At 35.8% G+C, this 25,760-nt stretch overlaps 1 protein-coding gene across 7 annotated transcripts in view; it reads right to left on the reverse strand.

Annotated features, from left to right (window-relative positions):
• Positions 1–25,760, reverse strand: part of ATP2C1 (ATPase secretory pathway Ca2+ transporting 1) — a 178,366-nt gene that overhangs the window by 95,245 nt on the left and 57,361 nt on the right. For all 7 annotated transcript variants that reach the window (XM_053598477.1, XM_053598476.1, XM_053598482.1 and 4 more), the window contains 3 exons: positions 6,497–6,607; positions 5,089–5,205; positions 2,592–2,681 (listed from right to left, as the gene is read on the reverse strand). In XM_053598477.1, the coding sequence (XP_053454452.1) occupies positions 2,592–2,681; positions 5,089–5,205; positions 6,497–6,607 (318 nt within the window). The remainder of the gene's footprint in view (positions 1–2,591; positions 2,682–5,088; positions 5,206–6,496; positions 6,608–25,760) is intronic.

Genomic DNA, 25,760 nt, shown 5'->3' on the forward strand with positions numbered 1-25,760 from the left:
ATCAACCCTCCAGGAGAAAGATCTGGGTATCTGTTCCATTCTGTTAACTAGCATCCTAGAAGATGGTTCTTATTACTGGCAAGTTTGAGAAATTATACCAACTCAACACCTTGGGGATTTGGACAAGTCATAGGCTCCAAATTATAATCTATGGGCTCAGCTACCCTCAAGCTTTCACGCTTTGTTGCCAGGTACCCTCCTAGACCAAACTTCATGGGGACTGAGGCCCAAGGTCACAACAGCAGGCCAGTAGTAGGACTGGGTCTCAGAAGCCAGGTTTCCCAGATTCCAGCTCAGGAATCTTCCTCCTCCATGCAATGTCCCAGGGGCCTCAGAATGGGGCCGCCTGTGCAAGAGAGGAGGCAGCCAGAAAGGGCAGGGATCTAACACTGCACAATCACTTCCACCTTCCTTTCCAGAGGTCCCAAAGCCAACCGTCGTGTCAGCTGGCAGTGTGCCCACTTCCGAGTTGGTAGTGGCAGCAGTATCTGGTACAACTGGCTGGTGAGAGGGCAGTTGGAGAGGAGGGTTGTATGAAGGGGGCATAATCCTCATATTCCATGGTTTTATTTTGCATACAAATATTATTTTACTTCCAAGAGTTACACTTTTAATGCACAAGCATAAGTAGAAGAAATAAAAACATTTATACAGACAGAAAATTAGTACTACCTATAATGTGCATCCATATTTTTCCCTCAATAATCTGGGCAAAAAAGTGAGTGTTATACACAGCAAAATATGGTAGTTACTAAAAGGTGATCTATTGGCCAAGCACAGTGGCTTATGCCTGTAATCCCAGCACTGTGGGAGGTTAAACTGAAAGGAAGGATCTCTTGAGCCCAGTAGTTCGAGACCAGCCAAGGTAATATAGCAGGAACCCTGTCTCAACAAAAAATATTTTAAAATTAGCTGGGTATGGTAACCCATAGTCCTAGCTACAAGAAAGGCTGCAGTGGGAGGATTATTTGAGACCAGGATTCTGAGGCTGCAGTGAGTCATGATCTCGCTACTGTACTCCAGCCTGAGCAACTGAGCAAAACCCTCTCTGATAAATAAAGGTAATCTGTAAAACAGAATCTAAAACAGTATCAATGAACTTTTCATAATGTTATATTAATTATGATCTATCTTCTCATTTGAATGGATCTTTTACCACTGAACATTTCATAATATCACATACTGGTCATTTAAAAAATAATATTTACTTGGTTATTCAAAACTTCCTAATGTTGACATATATCGCAACAGTTTAAAAAGAAAAAAACACATTTATTGAAATCAGTAGTGATGTCATCTGAATAAATATTGGTCTGCTACCCAGTAATGCATAGAAATTTTTCTGAAACTCTAATTATTGTTTGAAAGCCTAAATTCTATCATGAGCAACAAATTCTGCCAGCTGCATTCCCTGGTATGCTAGGCTCATTTAACTTACTGTCATTTATAAAAGTGTTTTATACATACTTATTTCATTATACAGATTATTAAAAAGATATGTACTCAAGGGTCAAGATTTAATAAAATTAATTTTTACTGTTTTATCTATAACATTCTTAGAGGAAACAACGAAAGAAAACAGCGACTACTAATACAGTTTGGTGCCAATACTAATTTGTGCTAAGGGTCTAACAGTTTTATCTGCCTCTGTTTGGAGACCATTTGCACAAAATTCTTCAGTGAGTATGTTTTAGTATGGGTAAGACAGTTTTGACCTTACATATTCCCTAAATAGGTCTCCTAGGAAACACAAACAACAGTTCAAAAACTGCAGCTCTGCATTAATATGTTTGTGTTCTTAAGCATAACACACTTGCTTTAATGAATACTTACTTTTACTATAATTGTTCTGTACTACAATGAAACAGTGAACAAGGGAAAAAAAACTATCAATGAAAGCTAGAATAACCTAATCGGAAATAATAAAATTGTACAAAGTAAATATAGTATGCACTGTCAAAAAAATATTTTTAATTTATGTCAGGCTTTAGTAAATTCACAATCGAAACATATTCTCAATTGTTAAGTAAAATACATTTAAAATTTAATCAGAAAATTATAAAATATTTTATTTTATTTTTATTTTTTTTTTTTAGACAAAGTTTCAGAATATCACCCTGGATAGAATGCTGTGGCATAATAACTCACAGCAACCTCAAAACTCTTAAGCTCAAATGATCCTCCTGCTTCAGTCTCCCAAGTAGCTACGACTACAAGCACCTATCACAACATCCAGCTAGTTTTCCTATTTTTAGTAGAAATAGGGTCTCACTCTTGCTCAGGCTGGTCTGGAATTCCTAAGCTCAAGCAATCTACCCACCTAAGCCTCCCAAAATGCTAGGATCACAAAGCGTGAGCCACCATGCTCACCTGGAAAATTACAAAATATTTTGTTATCTGTAAAATTATCAGATTGTTAAATAATTTTCATGTCTGACAATCACAGACCTTTTAAGATTACTTGAAATTACCGCAATTAAAAGCAGAATTTGGACATTAACCAAAAAAATTGAAGGCATTTCTCAATTCATTTTTAAAAATAAAAATCAGTATTAATCAATAGATAAAAAAATAGATAGACGTTTCCTTACCACAGTGATACTGACGGCATCATCAAACTGATGCATTAAAACACTGATGACTGCAGAAGCCAGAAGCAGCATAATAAGGGGATTTTTAAACTGAAAGTAAAAGCAAATAGTAATTCAACATTGTTCTGTAGGAATGACAGTTCTGTCTCACCAAAAGCTAAAAAAAAAATCATAATGGCATGACTGGAAAATTACGAGCGTCTATTTGGTTTATTTTGTGTATCTCTTCAGTTAGCCAATAAGGAAGTATTTATATTAACTGCATTTAAAAGTCTTATAACCACTTCTTTTCAGCAATAAAAAAATTAAGTATTAATATTTAAAACTAAGACTTACCTAATTCCTTACAATATGCAAGTATTAGTATATTAATTTAGTAAATATAGATGTTCTGGCTTTCTACTAAGGCTAAAAAGAGCAAGAGAAGATTTATAAGGTAAAGATTTAGGTAGAACACCTAAATTATAAGATTCAAATCTCCTCAAGTAAGGAAATTAGCATAGATTCTGATTCTGTGACTAAGCCATATACCCCCAGAGACAGGAATAACCCCCAGAGACAGCTAGGAGCAGACAGTAAGGTCCTCTCCATAGAAGAAACTGAAGATTTTTTCCAAGGCTGACTTTCGTGGTTTTCTATCTAGCAGAGAAAATAGTATCTAAAGAAACAGGACTGTAACACCAACCCAATCAAGAAGCACTTAAATGACCATGCACCAGAGAAGAAGACCAAATTCTTCCCAGTTGGACATGCTACTTCTTATAGCTCAGATGCCAGACTCTTCCTCTGCTGAAGTGTTACACTACTGTCAAAGTTACAGAGTAACTGGGCTATAAAGAATCCACCCGGGGCGCTGGTCCCATATGCGGTAGGTGGCGGGTTCAAACCCAGCCCCAGCCAAAAAAAAAAAAAAGAAACTAAGAATCCACCCCAGCTCCACAGTTACATGTAACCATCCCGAATTTCTTTTTACAGAACCATTCCCTGACACAATAGTTCTAATTGTTAACAACTGAGTGAAAAACTTAACCAATACTGTATGTCTAGGTTCACATCAGACCAATCAAGTTAGAATCTACTGACATTTAAGTCCCAAGCTTTGACATTTTATAATCCCCAAGTTATTCTAATGAGTGAAGGATTAAAAAAATAATAAAACTGTTCTAACAACATAAAACTACAACTGCAATACGGTTCAGGGCTCACCAACCACAAACCTGACTGAATCAAACTACCTGGGTTTGAATCCAGCTCAGTCACCTGTGTGCCACCTTAATCTTTTTAAACCCCAGATTCTTCATTTGGTAAAAAGAAAACCTGAATACCAAGGAATTGTGGTAAGAATTACCTAACAATGTATATTAAAGTACTGTGTAAACTATAAAACCCTCTTACGAAGGTAGCTGTTAACATCGTATTTTGAGGGCAAGGCACATGGTCATCTTTATTTTCCCCTAAAAAAGCTGTGCCACAGTATTAATTAAGCACGTTACTTGATAGATGGCAGACACCAGATGGATGTTTGCTGAACACCACATTTGGTTTTCTCCATACAGAAGTAAAGAGTCACAGGGCTTTATGATTAACAATATTTATTGTTAGCTGTTGCTTGTGATTAACTTAACTACAGCCACTGTTAATTTAATTCTCAAGAAATCCCAAGGAGGGGGTACTCTAGCTTTGATTACAGGATCAAACATTAAATCACACTGTCTACTGATGTATCAAATCATTATAGTTCATAAATACAGGGTAAACTAACTATGTCAAGTCTTCTTGAAGTTTTAGGTAATGTGGAAATGTGGTAATTGTACCAATACAAATATGCATATAAAAATGTTCCATAAAAAACAATCAGATCCACACAAGGTTCTTTTAAGCTCTAAATTTTCAGTTTTGCTACTTTAAGACAAACTCACTCGCCAAGATAAAGCTGATAAATTTGGGCTCATCAGCAGGTAAGGCCCTTTACAGAATAAACATAATCTTTTCTTAAAAAGAACCTGCAAGTTAAGAGACACAGAAGCTTTCTTTACAGAAATTTTTAGGAAAAATGATTTGTTTAGCAAACCAACCCCAGTAGTTGAAAGTTGGCCAGCATCTTATAATTTTTACACTAACATAACATTTTCTTGATTATTATCAAGAATCCTAAAATAAGTTTTTCTAAAAGATTAGGACATTAATAAAATATAATTATAAAAAAGTACCTATTAAGAACTTACTCCCAAGTTTGATACCTGCAAAGGAAACTGTCAATAACATGACCCTCACAGGATATACTTAAATTTAAATACAGAACATGTTGACAATTAAGATTTACATACTAAAAATTACAGAAATTCCCACCTAACAGTAATCCCTAACAAATGAAAATTTTTAGATACTACCTAAAGAAATATTTCCTTTCTCCATAAATAACCTCACAAAAGTAAATAACTAAATAACAAAAGTCCATGTAAGTTACAAAGTTGTAAAAGAAATAAAAGTATCTCACCTGAGAAATATACTTCTTCCATAGTGGCTCATCTTCACTGATATCAAACTCATTCCAACCATGGAAGGCTCGCCTATGACTAACTTCACTTTTGTTTAGACCATTCTGAAGATCAGCCTTTAGATTTTATACATACAAGTTAATAATAATGTTCACACAGAACAAAAGAGGAAAAAAACACAAAAAAAATTCATAATATACAATCACCTTTATGGGAACTGATACAACAATCACAACTAGTCTATGGTGACAAAAATGTTATGAGCAGTTACTTGGAGCCAGAGGTCAGACACTGAGGGGGATTAATTGCAAAGACGCATAGGAGAGCTTTCTGTGGTGACAGAAATGTTCTTTATCTTAATTGTGATGGTGTTCACATTTGTCAAAACGAAAACTACACTTATGAGTATTTCACATAAATTATACCTCAGTAATATTGAGTAAAAATGTAAACAAGATAGTGTTTAACAAACAAATTTAGGGAGAAAAAGGAATAATACAAACCAGTCATAAGACTTACAGAAATGTATCAGTACATTTTAATTAACTTTTTTCACTATTGTTGTTTTTTAAAACTAACTTCTCCCCCCCCAAAAAAATATCAATAATTCCATCATTAAAGTATGTGATAGAAAAAAAATATTTTTTGTCATATTTCAGTAGACTCTACTTTTTAAAACTATGAAAAGATTAAATTACACAAGCAATTAAAGTTTATTCGCAGTTCTGAACTCAGCTTTTTTTACCTTAGAAAACTCTTATAAAAAGATAAACTCTTGGCGGCGCCTGTGGCTCAGTGAGTAAGGGCGCCGGCCCCATGTACCGAGGGTGGCGGGTTCAAACCCGGCCCCGGCCAAACTGCAACAAAAAAATAGCCGGGCTCTGTGGTGGGCGCCTGTAGTCCCAGCTACTCGGGAGGCTGAGGCAAGAGAATCGCGTAAGCCCAAGAGTTAGAGGTTGCTGTGAGCCGTGTGATGCCACGGCACTCTACCGAGGGCGGTACAGTGAGACTCTGTCTCTACAAAAAAAAAAAAAAAAGATAAACTCTTGTGTTAATAATTATTTTCCCAATCTAACTAATCCTTTCACAGCACTGCTCCTGGCATTGTTAATGTTCTAGAGCTGCACTGTGCAATCAGGAAGCCATTCGCTACATGCAGCTATTTAAATAAATTTAAATTAAATTTAGTTCTTCTATCACACTCCTTACATTCCAAGTTATACAGTCTGTTTTACTCAGTCAGGTTAGCCACATTTTAAGCCCAACTTTCATGTTTAATTTGTGGCTATTATGTTGAACAGAACAGAATATTTCTATCACAGAAGAAAATTCTATTGGGCAGCACTGATTTATTGAGCCTATGTGTCTGATTTTATATTAATTCCTTTCTCCCCACAAACCACTTACTTGGAGAATGCTTGTAACTTCACTGACTGGTAATTCACTTGCTTTTTTTGATGTCAATACAGGAATCATTGTCTCATTTTCACCATTAGGTATTTTTTGAAAACGTGCAACCTAGGAAATAAAACCAAAGGAAAAATATTTGAATACACCAAACAATTCAAATGCAGTCTAAAATAAATGAAACTCCAAACGTTCATAACACGTTATTTTCCACAGTTAGAAAAATACAGAATGAGTATCTAGTCCTAATAAGAATGACAATTTTATACTAACCACATGCTATTTTTCCAGAAAGTACATTTCAAAAATTAAGCCACCAGTACCAGCTAGAACACAAAATTTTCACAATGAATAAAAAAAGGATGCTATTTCTACCAACATAAGAGTAAAAAGCAAAACAGATGTCCTGTCTAGCAAATCCTGATGATTATAAATAATCATAATCCTCTAAAGTCATTAAGTTTAGTGCGAGAGAAAAGGCACAGCTTAGCTTTCTCCATTTTAACCACTCTCCTTGGTCAGCAACTGGCTATTCTTCCACAGCACCATGACAGCAAGAGCTATTCCCAAACTTGGAAAAAAACAAGAGGTGAAAGAGACCAGACAAGCACAGGATACTCAGGTTAGTGAAGGGTTATTAACAGCAGAGTAAGTCACAGAAATGGCGGTAACCATAGTACCTTCTTGATACAGCTTCATACGTAACTATCTACAAAAAAGTCTTTAATTCTCAAATAAATCCCCAACCTAGACTTCTCTTGGGCCCTAAACTGAGGTTCTTGGTAAATAAAAAGCTTTGAGTATGTAACAGAAAGGGAGACAAAAGTTCCCCACTACCAAAATTTTAGAGAAGATGTCTAAGTTGTCACACATGTACTTGATTAAAATAATACTGAAATTAAAATAATCACCTCACTGACAAGAAATAAGGTTTTAACTATTAAGAAATGAGTATCTTTGTGATGGTTGTGTTACTTAGTTCAATGTAAGCATTTCACATTGTATACCAAAGCAGTACCCTGAACCCCATAAATGCATCAATGTACAGTTATGATTTAATAAAAAATAATAATAATAAAGATACAAGGTTTTAAGTTTTCAGGTGAAATGTTTTCACCCTTACATAATCGACATTTTTAGGATAAAATATGTCTCTAAAATCTTTGAAGCAACACTTTAAGACAACAAATGAGATTGAAGAGTTTATGTTTCTATTACTATCGCAGTGTCATTATAGAGGCTTGTATGCATAAAGAATCTTTCCATTTACTCAAAAAAATGGTAAATTACTGAGGAACAAAAGTACTCTCAGTGTGAGCAAGTTTCTGGAACAACCAAATACCTGCTTTCTAATCTCATGTATTAAAAGGGTATTACCGAATGTTTAAATACTTTAAACAGTAGTATTTTTCCACTTTTAATGAGTTATTAGTGACTAAAATTTCTGATAAAATTGGAGACAGATTATCTTTTTTCCCTGCAAAAGACTTGAAATTATTTTATAGCATAATATTTTTACATAATTCAGAAATTTAAAGTCTTAGAGAAAACACTGAAAAATTTTTTAAAGTTATACACGTTTAGAGCCACTGAAATGCCCTTATTTCAAATCTATAAAACAAAGTAGGGCAGGAAAAAGACTTCATTGAACCACTTCTTAAACAACAGAGTAGATTTCCCCACAAAAATGACTTACATCTTTAAACAATGAGAATTAAACCAGTTGATATGGCTAATTTATCTGGTAAGATCACAGAGCAAAATTAAGAAGGATCAAGTATGTTTACACTGCCTGCAGTAAAAACAAGATTAATAAAATCTTATTTTTAAGATTCCTGCATCCAGATAAATGCCTAAATGAAGTTGTTTGAGAATTAAACCCAGTAACATTAACATGTGACCTTCCATAAAAAGAGCTCAAATGATAGCTTTTATTCCAAAAACTATTTAATGTATGTACATACTTCAATAGCATAACTGACGTAAGTAGGTAAATACAAAACTAAGTTACTAATCAAGATTAGTAAAGTTAGTTTACAATAATTTTTCTAACAAAAACATACCTATCATTAATATATTGGAAATTGCTAACTCTAGTACTCAATATGCAGAATAAGAATTCTATTCATACAATGTTTTTTGAATAACCCTTTGGTAGTTGGTATGTAAATATGGTCTACATTTCAACACACTTGACATAAAACCCTTCAGGAGCATGGACCCAAGACAGCTAAAAAAATAAATAAATAAACAATCTCAAGAGTGGGAAATGAAATTATTCCATTTTATAAATTTAAGACATTGACGGGACTATATAAAAGGTTGCTTTGAGATGTTCTCCAACTGTGACCATACATACTGTTGCAAGTATGTTCACAAGTGGAGGAAAACCAAGCAACTTCAGGGGTCCTCAAACTGTGGCCCGCGGGCCACATGTGGTGGTGTGATTGTATTTGTTCCTGTTTTGTTTTTTTTTACTTCAAAATAAGATATGTGCAGTGTGCATAGAAATTTGCTCATAGTTGTTTTTTTTTTTTTTAAACTATAGTCCGACCCTCCAATAGTCTGAGAGACAGTGAACTGGTCCCCTGTTTAAAAAGTTTGAGGACACCTGAACTAGATCATAAAGTCCTTCTCAGAATGTCAGACTGCATTTAACTTTGCCATTCCAACTGAGTACTGAGAAGAAAGAAATATAAGGAGATAATGATCAACAAGGTATGTAGGTACTCTAATGAAGAATGTGGATGCTGCCCATTTGTAGGGAACTGCTTTTATCAACCTGCTTATCCTGATAGTGGCAAAAACGAACCAGAGACGAAAAGTAGGAACATCGAGTTCAAAGAAAGAACCAATTAAGGAAACACACTGAGAAAAGAGAACAACTCTTTTGAACAGCAAATGTAGAGTAATTTTTGAGTTGGGAGAGATATTGGTTATGCTATGTCTACAGGTGAGGATTATACCTGACAGTCTCTGAAGACAAACAAAACTTGTTTCATGATGAGTTGAAAGATTTTTATGACTTGGATGTATAGCAACTTTTCATGTGAACACTGGTCTGCTGAACCTCCAATAGTACCTGTCCTCTAAAATGTTTTGTTTTTTTTTTTCTCAGTTTAAAAACATTATAAAAATAAACCTTAAAGGTAGTTTGCTTATAATATGAATTTAACTTTCAGTTAGGTTTCCATTTTCAACCAGATTCACATCATTCTTGGGTAGAGTTTGTGAACTTTCCATATTCATTCCAAGGACCCCAGGTACAAACAGTAAAAGCACTGGCCCTGCTGTGGGGTCCAAGAACAGGGGTGACGGGTGAGGAACTCAGATCTGGCAAGCAGCTGTCTACTACAGACCTATGAGGAAGATCCTTGAAGTTTCTGATGAAATGTGCACATCTGTGTTTTTGTATCTGTTTTCTACTCGGCTGGTGTAACCCCTACCGTGTGCACTTGTTCAGTGGTTTGATCTGCTGTTTTACTGCACACAAGTAATACTACTCTATAACCAGAACCAAGTGTAAGATGTTTACTATGTTTCGTATGATAGGAATATTGCGAAAGAACTCATATAAAAGACATAGTGGCAGAAAATAAATGCAGAGTTGAAAATTTTATTCCCAACAACTAACAGACTTGGTACCTATGTGAGAGGGTAATAAGTTCCCTGCACAGATGCAAAATTCTTGGCCTTAATGGAAAAACTTGTTTTAGTTGTTTCAGCCTAATATAGCTGATGTTAAAGGACAAAACGTAGTTAATATGTAGGAGTGCTAGCATAAATATAGAAATGGGGGTTAGCCATAGAAGTCAAAACCATCTGGCTATCCCATGCATTAACACAAAATGGGGCTTGGATATACAGCTGTATCCAATGTTTTATGATCTCCTAGCCTTTCCAGTCCAGGTATTTTTTGAAAACCTTTGTCCTCATTTGAGAGGTTCAGTTATCAGGTTTTTGTGTTTGTTTTTGTAGATACTTGCCTTGTCCAATTCTTGAATTTTGCAGGTAGACATACATTATTCAAAACTATCCCTTAAGGTACTTATCTTAGTAGAATAATTTGCAATAACAGGTCAAACTTTTCCACTAAAGGGGAGAAGGTGGCAATGCTTAAGTTGTTGTAAGAATTCCTTGATCAGAAATTTTAGCTCTATAAAAAGGGCACCAAAAAAATGCATACACATCTTACAAAAGTATAAAACTACATAAAAATTGTAATAGTCATGTTTGACTTCTGCAATTGCAAGAGATACAATATACAAAGTAACAAACATCATTGGTATATACTGAGTATTGCAATTTTAATAGTTTTTTCTTTTTTTAAAATGTGTAACTTTTTTTCATACCCTGTGTATTTTGCAGCTCTACCTCCTGAAAATAACTGAGATGCTCCTCACTTGTCCATCTGCTCCAATCCCCTGGAGCCCCATCTACTCTATCACTTTATAAGAAAAACAAGTAATTACTGGAGAGGTCTCCGTGAGTATTTTGCTGCTGCCCTTTTGTAAGAAGCACTTTTCCCAAACAGAATAATTTTTTTTAAAAAGGAATTGTCTATTTTCAAGAAGAATGGAATAACGAAATGTATATTTATTAGCATAATCTAAGAAAGGAAAAATTGGTAATGCAAAATAGAGATGGAACTTTTGAGACAGTCTCATTCTGTTGGCCAGGCTAGAATGCCATGGCATCAGCTTAACTTACAGCAACCTCAAATTCCTGTGCTCAAGCAATCTTCCTGCCTCAGACTCCTAACTACAGGTGCCCAACACAATGCCAGGGCAATTTTTCTATTTTTAGTAGAGACTGGGTCTTACTCTTGCTCAAGCTGATCTTAAACTCCTGAGTTCAAGGGATCCTCCTGCTTTGGCCTCCCAGAGTGCTCAGATTACAGGCATGAGTCACGGTGCCCAGGTTAAGATGGGAAAATAAAGCTGTCCTTGATTAGATGAGAGATGGAATCTGGTGTATTTTTAGAAGGGCTGGCCTTAGATAAGGGAAGGAACAATTCATCCACAGTTCATAGGAAGGCAGGTAGGAAGGCAGAGTAACACGGATAGAATGCAGACATGCTGGTAACTATGGTAAAAGTATATGAAAGTGTTCATCTGAGAAAGGTCTAGATAGAAGAAATCAATAAGACATACAAGGTAAAAATAAGCTAAAGTAGTACATGGGGATCCTGCAGGGCCCTGTGTGTCATATTGTGAAATCTTTGTCTTAATTCTAAGAGAAAATGGAAGACCTGAAATAATAATTAAAGGGAGGGGTAAAGGGGGGAAAAAGGTGAATGGCACAAGTTGGAAAACAAAGGAGGGTAAGAGTGATGAGAATATACTAGTTTAGACACTATTACCTAAGTCTAAAGGAGATAGATGAAGCTTGGACCAGGTGAGAGGGTGTGAGAATGATAGAAATAGAAGTAAAAACAACTAAACATGATAATGAACTCGATACATATATCGAGAATGACATTAGACTTCTGGCTTCTCTTACTTACAGAATAGTAATGGTAAACAGTATCGGAAGCATTCAAAGCAAATGGTGCTGGGACAAGTGAATATGCACTTAAAAAGAAAAGAATGAAGTTGGACCTCTCCTTTATACCATACACAAAAATTCAAAATGGATTGAAAGACCTAGATTTGAGAGCCACAACTATAAAGTCCTTAAGAGGGCTAGTGCAAAAGCACTAGAAATAAAATTTTAAAAAATCATTAAAATTAAAATTTAAGTGCTACAAAGGATACCATCAAGACATCATCAAAATTAAAAACTTGGGGGCTGCAAAGGACACCATCAAGAGAATGTAAAGACAATCCACAGATTGGGAAAAAATATTTATAATTCATATAGCTAATAAAATACTTGCATGTAATCCAATAATAAAACGAATAACCCAATTTGAAAAGGAACATTTCTGCAAAGAAAATATACAAATGAACGATAAGCACATGAAGAGATGCTCGACATCGTAGTCATCCGGGAAATGCAAATCAAAACTATAGTACAATGAAATACCACTTCACACCTACTACTAGGATGGCTAAAATCAAAGACACTATTAACAAGTACTAGAGGAAACAGAGAATCCATAACCCTTACAACAATGTTGGTAGGACTATTAAAAGGTGCAACTGCTATGGAAAAGTTTGGCAGCTATCACATACTACTATTATACTATTATGCAAACACTCTTCTCTGGTTAAATGAGAACTGAGTTTTCTTCATCTTAAAAACAGTTCTTGAATGTTGTAGAAATGTCTTGATTTTGAGAATTACAAAATATAAGATCAAGTTTAGTTGAAGGTAAACCATCTTATGAGAAGGTTTTATGTCTTTCATATGCTGTTATATAAATCCATTTTCTATGCTCCCAGCTTTATTCAACACACTGGATATTATTTGTTAATCTCCTACTTGCCCTTAAAAATATCCTGAGTTTAAACTTATCCTAATCTCTTCATAGTTATTTTACTCGTTTCAAGTAATGGCATTTATTAAATTTACAATTTTAATTACTTATACAACCAATAAGCATTTTAATTTACTAAGTAACAGACTGTATACACACAACCAAGCAGTCCATACGCAGAAGTGGGAGTCAAGTCATACCAAAACATGTATACTTAAAAACTACAGCAACTTTTTGATCTTTAGGATATTTCAGTCAAATATGGGTCCTATATGCATCAAACCTCAGAAACCTACTGAACCCAAATTTGCATTTTACCAAAATTTCCAGATGATTCATTCCTACTAGTATAAGCACTACTATATACCTGACACAGATAATAATTACATGGGGGGTTGCTGTGGACTGAGTATGCTTCCCAAAATTCAAGTTAAGTCCCTAACCTGCAATGTAATGGTATCTGAAGATGGAGTTTGGAGGAGGTAATGAGAGTGACACCTTCATAATGGAATTAATGTCCTTACAAAGGAAGACAAAGAAAGCTTGCTTCCTTGCCCCAGCTCCATGTGAAGACATAATCAAAAAGAGAACTCTGAACAAGAATCAAATCACCAGCACCCTGATCTTGGACGCCCTAGCCTCCATAAGTTTGAGAAATAAATGTCTTTGTAAGCCACCCAGTCCATAGTATTCTGTTACAGCAAACACAAGAGCAGACTTTAAAGCGAGGGGTCTTCTTTTGATCCAAGTGTAAAGCCACCATCCCCAGAGAGCACAAATCATTAGGACTGGGATGGAGGCAAAACATCTATTTTTAAAAGCTCCCCAAGGCGAGTCTAACATGTAGCAAAAGTTGATAATCACTGAGCTAGAGGACAGGATTAAAAGATCAAACTCAAATGTTAGAATATTTCACTTTTAAAAGGTAAGTGCCATCTAAAATGACTGCCACTACAGGTTCATAAAAATATTCCTGGAGAAAATTTAGCTCACCTTTTTTTTTTTAAATCATTTCATTCAGATAGAAATCTGATTTTAAGAAGGAAGTTAGTAAAGGTAGCCCAAATTACCCAATAGAAGTCAAGCCATGGAGAAAAACTGAAAAGTTCAGGTGTATTAAATAAAGGTTATTAACAATTTTGCAGGTCAACTCTTGGCAATAAAATTTTTCCATGTTTCATTTGTAACTAATCAGAAAGACATCTAATGCCCAAGAAAATCCAATATGCTAAATATTTAACTTGAAAGAATTGCACTTGACAGTTAATAGTTACAGCATGGGAAGACAGGGTTATCTAGGGAGCTCTATGGATCAAACCATACAATTCCATTATACAAATGTGAAGAAAGCATATAAGCAGAGGAGGAAATACAAAACAGGTGTCAGTATTTCCAAACCAAGAACTGCAGGTTCACGGTGACTTACAGAAATCAAGCAGACCTATTCAATTTAAGAAGCAACTGTTTGTTGATTAAAGCCAAAAAGTTAATGACACTAAATAATTCCACCTAGATATGACTGTAATTACTGAAACAGAGAAGCTTACATGCATAACACAGAATCCAGGTAGAATGTGCACTTTGGGGGTACCTATCTGCAAATCATATTTGTAGAAAGGCCCATGACACTATCATTGGAAGTAGGGAATTTTGGTCTGATAAACACCCAAATGACTCCAATTTTCTGTACTGATCTATTGGTTGAGAACAGGGAGTCAGAATTTTTCTGTAATGTTATATAAGTCCACTTTTATACACATTACATAATGGGATAATAGTATAGTGCAGCGGTATCAAACCAACCATCCTCTTCAGAGCTAAGAAGACATGGGCCCAGGTATCACCCCAACTTCAAATACAAGAGTTTACTTTTGTATATTCAGCAAAAAGCTAAAATTTAAAGAGTTGTATAACTTTAAGAAGGAAGAAAAGTTAAAACTCTCCAATACAGTGGTTCTCAGATGTTGCTGACCCAGGGACACAATGCTGTAGATAAGATCGGACTTGATTAGATTCCAATTTATAATCCCAATACCATGTCTTGCCAGCTGTGTGACTCTGAACAAGTTACTCAACTTCTCCTGATCTTTTTTCTCAGTGGAAGATAAAACCTATTTTGATTTCAACAAGAACTGAAACAAACACCATGTGTAAAAATGTGCATCACAGTCTCTAGTGTACGGCAGATGCATTGCTTCCCGTGCCCTACAGTAACACTAACAGTATAACATCTGTGTGTCTGCCTCACCCCCACATTACATCCTCACAAAAGTATGACCTGGTTTTTTGTCATCCTGTGAAGTTCTTAATAGCATCTAGCATCAAAACTACTATTAGGATTTTCTATCTTAATGGACAATTACACAGCATCAGAAGAGCACAGTTAGCCTCAGGCATACTTGTGCCTTTTAAGTGATCTTTCTCTGAAAGTACAAAAGATGACAGAATTAATCAGAAAAAGAATTTATTTGATCATCTATAAATTAAGTGTCTCCTCTACAAGAACCAGGCAAGTCTGCATATTTCACCTTTGAAAGTGCTGAAATTAAGATTTCCAATCACAAAACACTGTATTTTATTGCCAATGCAGTAGCTATGAAAGTAGGAAATGTCAATCTGTCCCTGATGAAGCCCTTCAAAGATCAGACTGCTGGCAAGGAACATAAAGAGATTGGCAAGTGTCTCAGAGAGGGCAGGTCTTCATCTGCTTAGAATCACTGTTCAGCCTTACTAATGAAGAAATGTTGGCCTGGGAAATAAAGGCACTGTAAATGTGTTCTTGTTGAAAAACCACACTACCTAAGAAGAAGGTTTAACTCCACTTTAAATGTAAAGTGAAGAGCCAGAATTGAAGTCATGTGCCCAGTATCATACAATATTTTATTTCAAAATAACAAAATATTCTGAAACATCCATTATACCTCCTATAATTTGTGAATTGCGTGTTTTTCTACTAACTGGCATTTGCCAAAGTTACCAACACAAAAAAATCAGTCTATCACCTATGTAAAAGAAAAGATGGCATATGGTCAATTCTCAAACTTTGGTTAGTTTCAGAATCATCTAGGAGTGGGGTAGTCACTAAAAATGTGAATACCTCAAGTGTTATGAGGTATTCTTTCCAAAAAAGTTAACAATGAAATCCTACTAAGCCTCCAATGCAGTGGGTCACTGGTCTAAAACTAATCCATAGAACTGGTGTCATCATTAAGAAAAGGACAACAAAAGTACAGGCACACAAAGGAAAGGTCATGTGAGGAAATGTCATGTGCTGACACAGCAAGAAAGTGACCATCTCTGGGCTGAGAGCAGTCTTAACAGAAACTAACCTGGGAGCATTTTGATTTGGGGCTTCCTGCCTCCAAAACTGTGAGAAAACTAACTTCTGGTTAAGCCACCCAGTCTTCAGTATTCTGATACAGCAACCAGCTAAGCTTGTTTGTCCTGTTAACAATGCTCCCATTAACAGTGATAATTTTGGTCATTTGGCTAGAGTAATTATCTGTGAGATTTCCTAACTATCAAGTTACTTTTTCTCACTTTTTAAGTAACAGATACCTTATGAGGAGAGACTCTGAAACTACATATAATATCCCGCACCTTATCATACTTTTGCTTACTACCTAAGTCTGTCTGGAACAATTATTACCATGGTGATTACCAATGACTTTTCTTTTTTCTTTTTGAGACAAAGTCTGACTCCATTGCCCAGGTTACAGTGCCATGGCATCAGCCTAGCTCACAGCAACCCCAAACTCCTGGGTTCAAGCACTGCTCTGCAGCCTCCAGGGTAGGTGGGAGGTGCCCACCACAATGCCCACTAATTTTTCTATTTTAATAGTGAAGGAGCTAAGGAAATTTCTCCCCAAAATATGAGTCCCTGGCATAAAGAATATTCTGAATTGAAGGCATTCAAGGTCAAGAAACACTGGGGAAGACCTTTCCTCTATCTGTATAAACTGGACTGGCCCAATTAGAGGATCAAAGGGACAAATGACTCCCCTTCTCCCTTCGTATTACCTCAAAATTTTCAGGAATGAGGGTTGGGAATGCAGGAGGACCTGGCCCAAATCACTTGGGTCATAAACCCCTGTCCCCCAGGTTAATATATAAATCAATTTATTTCTCTCCCTTCCATATACCCTCTCTAGAAACCTCCCTAGCATCTGTTTATGCCCTATACTCAATCCCCACCCCACGCCAAAAAAGGCCCATATAAAGATATGTGAACTTCACTGGAAAATTAGTTTATCACTCCGTGATTTCTCTCTACATGCACGGTAAATAAATACTTTCTCTTATTAATCTGCCTTAGCCATGAGTTGATCTTTCAGAGAACTTTTGGAGAAAAGGGCAAATTTCCCCTCACCCCTACAATGAAGTTGGGGTCTTACTCTTGCTCAGGCTGGTCTTGAACTCCCGAACTCAAGGGATCCTCCCACCTCAGCCTCCCTGAGTGCTAGAATTACAGGTGTGAGCCATACTGCACCCAGCCAACTTTTCTGATTCCACCTTTCTGTCTTCTTTTATAAAGTATAATACTATTGTAAGGATTCCTTTCTTCCCCATTTATTACACATATATGTTTTATATCACAGATTTTCTACTTTATTCTACTGGTGGGTTATAATCCATCATTGTCATTTGGTTGTTGAAATTGTCCCAGTGTTGTCTATGAGGAGCCTTGACTAAATTGGCTCCTGTATCCTTTTGACACCCGCTCATCAATTATTTAGCACTTCCACATTTTCTGGCACAACGAGATGATTCTAAGCTTGTCTTTTTATTTTCCCTGCCCAAGCACTGGAATTAACCATTTCTCCAGGAAGGCTTTGTTCCTTTTACTGACAAATAGCATCCAGAACAGTTATGGCTTCTAGACCTTCAAAATTGAGTTCAGGAATACATAAACATCTATATACTCATGTACATCTATTTGTAAACTATATGTATGTTGAAAACCATGAGTTCATGCTGAAACTGACAATCCCGATCTAACTGGCTCAAGTGTTCATTCCAGCCTTTTTTCAAATATTTACTTATTTGGTCTATTCCAGGATAGAGTTGGTTTCAGGCTTCTAAACATACCTCTGTGAAAAAATTCTACTAACCAGAATACGTTTGTCTACAGTTCTTTTTGTCTTTAGTTTAAGGTTTGCTTATGATTGGTTTTGTCAAAAGCCTATTATTCCATTTCGGATTTTTTCCCTTCTTCTCCCCCAGCCTTGTTAATTTTAAGTATATGAAACATTAACTTAGTTCTAATATTCAAAACATGTAAAATCAGAGAAGCATCGTGTCCTCTTCATCCTTTCTGCACCAACTTTTCTATGTAACAAATTTCCTTCTAGTCTATCCTTCCTGTGTTTCCTTTTGAACAAATGAACGGGTATATGTAAATTCTTTATTTCCCCTTCTTTGGTTCAGGGTAGCATAAGCTGCACAGACTTTCTTTTTCACTTAATATATCCTGGCAATCACGCCATCAGTTCAGAGCTCTTCCTTTCTCTTTAGAGTTGCCTTCTACTCTAGTATGTGAATATAACTACCCAGGAATAAATTTAACTGAGGAGGAAAAAGATTTGTATATTGGAAACTACAAAACAATGATGAAACAAATTCAGTAAAACACAATAGGGAAGAACATCTCATGTTCATAAACTAGAAGACCTAATTTATTAAAATGCCCATACTACCCAAAGCAATTTAGAAACTCAATGCAATCTCTATCAAAATCCCAGTGGCATTTTTTTTTTTTTTTACAAAAATAGAAAGAACAATTCTAAAATTTATATGGAACCACAAAAGACTACATATAGCCAACAGAGGTGGAAATGTCATACTTCCTGATTTCAAAATGCATTAACAAAGCTACAGTAATCTTAACAGCATGACACTGGCATAGATGGCAAAAGATGTTCAACATCATTAATCACAAGAGAAATGCAAATCAAAATGACAATGAAATATTACCTCACACCTATAAGGATGGCCATAATACAAAAAAGAAAAATGTAACTGTTGGTGAGGATGTGGAGAATCCAATAAAGGATAAATCTACACATATGGTCAACTGATCTTCAACAAGAATGTCAAGAATACACAATGAGGGAAAAAATGATTTTAGGACAACAGTATATCCACATGCAAAAGAATAAAGTGAACCCTTTTCTTACACCATTTACAAAAATCAACTGAAAGTGAATTAAAACTTAAACATAATACTTGAAACTATATAACTTCTAGAAGAAAATGTAAGAGCAAAGTTTCACAACATGTATACTTATAATTGTATCATGGATTTTTTTGTGGGATCCTCCCACCTCAGCCTCCTCAGTAGCTGTAACTTCAGATGTACACCATCACACCCAACTTATTTTTAAATTTTTCTGTAGTGATGGGGCCTGGCTGCAACTGTTGGTGAGGATGTGGAGAAACTGAGACACTTGCATACTGTTTTCTCCTTCTTTGGTTAACATAACCTACAAAGTTTTTATTTTTTTTTATTTTTCACTTAACAATGTATCTCAGAGATCACTGCAAAATGGTGCAGCCAGTAAATTTCAGTCAAGCAAGATGAATAAGCTCTACAGAGGTGTACAACATTGTATCTGTAGTCAACAATGTACAATTTGAAATTTGTTAAAAGGATAGATCTTATGCTAAATTCTCTTACCACAATAAAGTATGTTATAAAAGCATATTTTTACAAGTAAAAGGAAATTTTCATCTTTGATCCCAAATTTTAGCAGGTTTTTTTGCTGTTTTTGTTTTTCTTTTTTTAAGACAGAGTACTCTGTTGCCCAGGCTAGAGTGCCGTGGCATCAGCCTAGCTCAAAGCAACCTCAAACTCCGGGGTTCAAGTGATCCTCCTGCCTCATCCTTCCAAGTACCTGTTTTCTTGCATATCCAGGGAAGACCAGGTGCAGTAGCCCAGATCTGTAATCCTAGCACTTAGGGAGAACCAAGACAGGATAATTGCTTAAGGCCAGGAGATTGAGGTTGCAGTGAACTATATGATGCCACCACTGTACTTTAACCCAGACAAAAGATCAGGCAACTTGTCTCAAAAATATAAAAATCAAATTTAAATTTAAAATAAAGGAAACGAGAAATGTTACATCTTAAATTTTACCACATAGTACCCTTTAAGCAAGATTCAAAAACAGACTCTGCCATTCATTCCCAACTGTTGTCTATTGAATACAATTGTAACCTATCAGTAATCTAAAACTAAAGTCTTCCTGAAAAATCCATAGGTGCTCACATTATTAATCTGCTGTTTTAAAAAAATGGCCTTTACTCTGTAAGGTTTACTGTTATAGAATACCCTACTCAATACAGATGGTCCTCGACTTATGCTGGGGTAACATCCTGATAAATCGATTATAAATTGAAAATATCATAAATTGAAAATGCATTTAATATTTCTAACCTACTAGACATCAAGGCTTAGCCTAGACTACCTTAAACGTACTCAGAACACCTACTTACATTAGGTGTAATGTAACACCTACCTTGCAATTGGGCAAAATCATTTGTGTGATTTTGTGTAGATTTTTTGCAAAATCTAATGTGTCTTCTTTTTTCCTTCTCACCCATGCGATCAGATTCCTGTGCGAGTTCACAGATCACAGTGTGGCTCGCACAGTGTAGTGTAAACTGGAAAGGTGGTGGAGGAACCGGCTCTGTAATCCTGCTGGTTCCCACACCGCACCAGTGTGAGCCTGAAGTAAAAGCGGACTTCCACCAACATGGGCACTGGTGAGGCTGAAATGATGTGGACTGGCAAGGCTGCATTGATGGACACTGATCAGACTGCATTGACGGGCAGTGCAGTCTATATTTCTCTGTGGTGGCAAAGTTTTTGCTGGTATATTGTTCTTGTAGCGCTGTATATATATATATTGGTATTTTACTAATAGCAATTTGGAATCCCTAGGAAACAATGATATCAAGAAAGAAAAATTGAGTTGGAGTGTAGGATATTCAAAAAACAGTGGATTTACGATTACTTTTTCATGCAGTACAAGAAAAGAGCTGTGTGTTTAATATGCCAGAATATAGTGTCTATGTTCAAAGAATACAATTTGCATCGACACTATCAAACTCAACATAAAGATAAATATGATTGGTCAGAGAAGTGAGAAAAGATAAAATATTAAAACTGAAAAGTACATTGACAACTCAGCAAAATATTTTTGTGAAGCAGAAGCAGCTAAATATTTCATCACTGCGAGCAAGTTTTCAAGTTGCCAAGCTAATAGCGTTCACTGGCAGACCATTCGTGGAGGGAGAGAATTTGTTAAAGAATGCCTTCTTTCTGTTGCCAAAGAGATGTGTCCAGAGAAGGCCGATTTATTTAGTACAGTGAGTCTTTCAGGACCTACAAGTACATGAAGGATTGAAGAACTGAGAGACAATTTGCATCAGCATTTGCAAAACTCCACAAAAAAACTGTCTTATTTTTCCTTGGCACTCAAGGAAAGTAATGATGTTCATGACTCTGCACAACTTCTAATTTTTATTTGTGGGATGAATGACTATTTCGAAGTCACAGAAGAGCTTGCTGCACTGCAAAGCATCAAAGGAACAACTACAGGACAGGATATCTATGAAAAGGTTTGCCAAACTGTGAATGGTTTGGAGCTGGACTGGGCTAAACTAGCCAGTGTGACAACTGATGGTGTTCCTAGCATGGTGGGGTCTAAGAAGGGAGTAGTTGCTCGTATTAACCAAGAGATGGACAAACATAACCATTCTCATCCAATAGCCATACACTGCCTCATCCACCAACAAGTGCTGTGTAGTAAAGCACTGAAATGGGACTCTGCCATGAAAATTGTGGTATCTTGTGTTAACTTCATTAGAGCTAATGCACTAAACCACAGACAATTTTAGGAATTTCTGTCTGAGCTAAATGTTGCCTATGAAGATGTTCTATACCACACAGAAGTCCATTGGCTGAGTCGAGGGAGAGTTTTGAAACATTTCTATGACTTACTTCCACAGATTACAGCTTTTCTGCTTTCAAAAAACAAAGAAGTACCAGAGCTCAATGATGCAGAATGGAAATGGCATCTTGCCTTTCTGACAGATGTAACAGAGCTACTCAACAGTTTCAGTGTGCAACTTCAAGGAAAGGGGAAGCTCATCTGTGATATGCAATCACATGTGAAAGCACTTGAAGTAAAATTAGGCCTCCTCATCAAACAAGTGAAGGAGGAAAATTTCTGCCATCTCCCCACAACTCAAAATCTGTTAGCGGAAAAACTATTGGTTGCATTCCCAAACAAAACGTGTAGATTCACTGGAAAAGTTGCAAAAGGAGTTCCAATTTAGATTTAAAGAGCTTCATCTCCATGAACAGGACATACAGCTTTTCTGTAACCCATTTTCTATTGACACTGAAAATGTGGATACAATTTACCAAATGGAAATGGCTGAACTGCAGAATTGTGACTCTCTGAAAGACGCATTCAAGTCAAGCAGCCTTCCTAATTTCTTTGCATCTCTCCCCTCTTTGAGACATACCCTAATCTCAGGAACCATGCATTCAAAATGCCAACCATCTTTGGCAGCACTTATGTCTGTGAACAGACTTTTTCCAGAATGAAACATCTGAAATCTCCAACCACATCTAGACTAACTGATGCACACTTGCATCACTCGTTACCACTAGCAGTGACAAATATGGAACCGGACATTGACCATCTCATTAGCCAAAAGCAGGCCCATAGTTCCCATTGAAATACTACACTGGTAAGTTTTTTGATTTAACTTTATTTGTTCTTCATTTTAAATATTGTATTTGTTCCCATTTTGTTTTTTTACTTCAAAATAAGATATGTGCAATGTGCATAGGAATTTGTTCATGGTTTGTTTTTTTAAACTATAGTCTGGACCTCTAAGGGTCTGAGGGACAGTGAACTGGCCCCCTGTTTAAAAAGTCTGAGGACCCCTGATCTATACTTTGTTTCTGCTAACCAATGACCTTAACTGCTTCAAAGAACGATCAGAGAAATTAATTCAGTCATTACAAACTGATAAACAAAAGCTAATTAAGAAAAACCCATCCCCCAAATGAATAAGAAAAGCAGGCAAGAAAAGACCTCTTTTGTGGTTTTTGGACTGAAGGGTCAAGTTACAGGGAAATATAAGACATCAGCAATTCAGACAATCCTCTACTTCATTAATTAGGCAATTGAATTCTGGCTGCACTGATACCAGCTGTTTCCCTCTCAAGACAAAAGAAACTCCTACAACAGTAATTTACAATGGTTTTGAAAAGAAAAAAATTTAAAAATGTAAGTTTAAGCTTTAATTCTACCACATTTTATTCTGAGCCTATCCCCTAAGGAAAATAATCAGTTCTTACCTCTTTTTAAACATTCACATTCCATGAGTATCTCGAAAAGAAATTATATAATAGAAGACCATAAGAATCCTATTTATTAGCTATACTTAAATATTTGGCTATTTGTCACAAATTGTGCCTACATGTCCTAATAATGTTGGCCTCTGCATAAAAGGATGGTTAATCCCCTATTATTAAGATACATAACTTATTTTTTAGTGTCAGTTGGATTTAGATTGACTCAGAATGCCTTAATGCTAAAAATAAATGGCTAAATATAAAGTCCAAAACCACAGTACTCTTAAGTGGTCTATTTGGGGTATGTCTACCACCTAGTCGCCCTGCCTAAAATGCCTGCAGGAGAAAAGGACCAGGTCCAGCTTGCACATCAAGCTTTCCAGCCTCATTGCTTCTATCAGCTTTTCTGTGAATCTCTCAGCAACTGTCCCAGACTTAGCTATCACAGCTCCTCCATACACATGTTCTTCCCTCATGTACACAGTAAACTTAATAGCTACCAAGAACTTCAGGTCACGTAAACCAGCACTGACCATGCCTGGCACACAGTTGGTACTCGGGAACTGTTAAAGGATAAATGAAAAATCAAATTAACCAAACTGTTTCAACTACCACTAAGGCCCTTAAACAAAAACTATACATCCCTTAATTATGAATTAATCTCATTAAGTTCATATTTAAACTTTTCTTTACTGGTCTATACTGGGGTGGGGTGGGGAAAGAGGGCTTGTCATCCAAACTAAGAGCCAAAGATTCAGTGATCCAACTACTTTCACTTAAGTGCTAATGTTCTATTTGCTCTGCATTATAACAAATGCGAAATACACACAAATGGTTCTCATACTTGTTCATAAATTATTGGTCCTCTATCTATAGAAATCCATGTTCCTCACATTCTCATGCTCAAACTTTCGGGAAGGAAGGTGAAAGGTAAAAGAGAAGGGCAATCAAAATCTTAGACAAGCAAGTTATTCACTCCTAAATAACTACTTGTATAACACAGTTTATATTACTTGATCTGTAATTCACATCTGTATTTTTAATTCCTTGCTTCAACCTCTAAACCTTTTATTAACCTATAATCAAAGACACACGAAAATAATACTATTGAACACAAAGTGGCCAAAAAGTAATTAAGTTATTTGAATGCATTTTTTATTATAAAACTATATAGTTTTATCTTAAACTCTATAAGAACAAAAATGTCTAGCTATGAAATTTTCACAGGCACTTTCATTTAAAATGATAAACTATGATATGGAAAAAATATGGCATTTATATTATTTTTAAGCTTTGACTTTGAAAGAAAAGTCTAAAACTTAAGACTTTTAACATGCAAGTAGTTTATAAATGTTACCAGAGTAGCAGCTAGAGGAAGGGTAATAGGTATGAGAAGTCTAGTTTTAAGAGAAGGAAGAGGTCAAGAACAGGTTTACAGTTTAAACTGCTGCATGCTGATGTTGAATGTTTTATTTCTATGACTTCATATAACCCTCAGAAAACCCTTTGAAGGGGGATGATTTTTCCTATCTTAAAGATGAGGAAATTAAAGATTAAGGAAGCAATTTGCCCAAGATGAAAAGTAACTAGCAAAACTAGTACTAGAAGTGGTAGAGCAAGAAAGTGAACCAATGTTTAACTCTAAAAGCCCTCTTCCTTAACTGTATTTAATCAGGTAATCTAAAAACTTCAAAGTAAAGTAAGTTCAAAGAAATACAAATTCTGGGCTACACACCACACCTGAATTTTAAGCCCTCTAAATGCTCAAACTTTATTAATCTATTATTATTTATAACTGCCAAAATGTAGAAACTCAAGTGTCCATCAACTGAAGAATGAATAAACACAATGTGGTATATTTATAGAATGCAATGATTCTGCCACAAAAAGTGAAAGAAGCCAGACACAGAAGGTCACATATTGTATGGTTCCATTTAATGAAATTCCCAGAACAGGCAAATCCACAGACGAAGTGGATTAGTGGTTGTGACAGGGGATAGGGACTGGAGACAATGGGAAGTGACTGCAAAAAAAAAAATTTTTTTTTCTTTTTGAAGCAACAAAAATACTCTGAAATTAGATCAGTATACAACTTTGTGAATATACTAAAAACTGCTGAATTGTACGCTTCAGGGTGAATTTTATGGTAAGTGAATTATATCTCAAAAAAAAAAAAAACAGTAAAAGACAGAAGGTGGCAAAAGAATTTATAAGTTACCACAGCAATATGAGAATTAGTATTCAGCCTACAGGTGACACTGGGTCTAAACTATGCATCCAAAACAAGTACAATTTAGTCAAGGAGCTAATTTCAAGTAGTGACAATTATGAGACCACAGCTGATATAAATTCCCAAGTGAAGAAGATGTGGAAATGAGAGCTGTAAATAAGTAACTACGCAAGCAAGCCCAAGAAAATGACTGCCAAAGCAGAGCTCCTTTCAACTTAACTGCTCTCAGGAGAATCAA

This window comes from Nycticebus coucang, chromosome 8 (assembly GCF_027406575.1).
Source record: "Nycticebus coucang isolate mNycCou1 chromosome 8, mNycCou1.pri, whole genome shotgun sequence".
In the NCBI taxonomy this organism is placed as follows: Eukaryota; Metazoa; Chordata; class Mammalia; order Primates; family Lorisidae; genus Nycticebus; species Nycticebus coucang.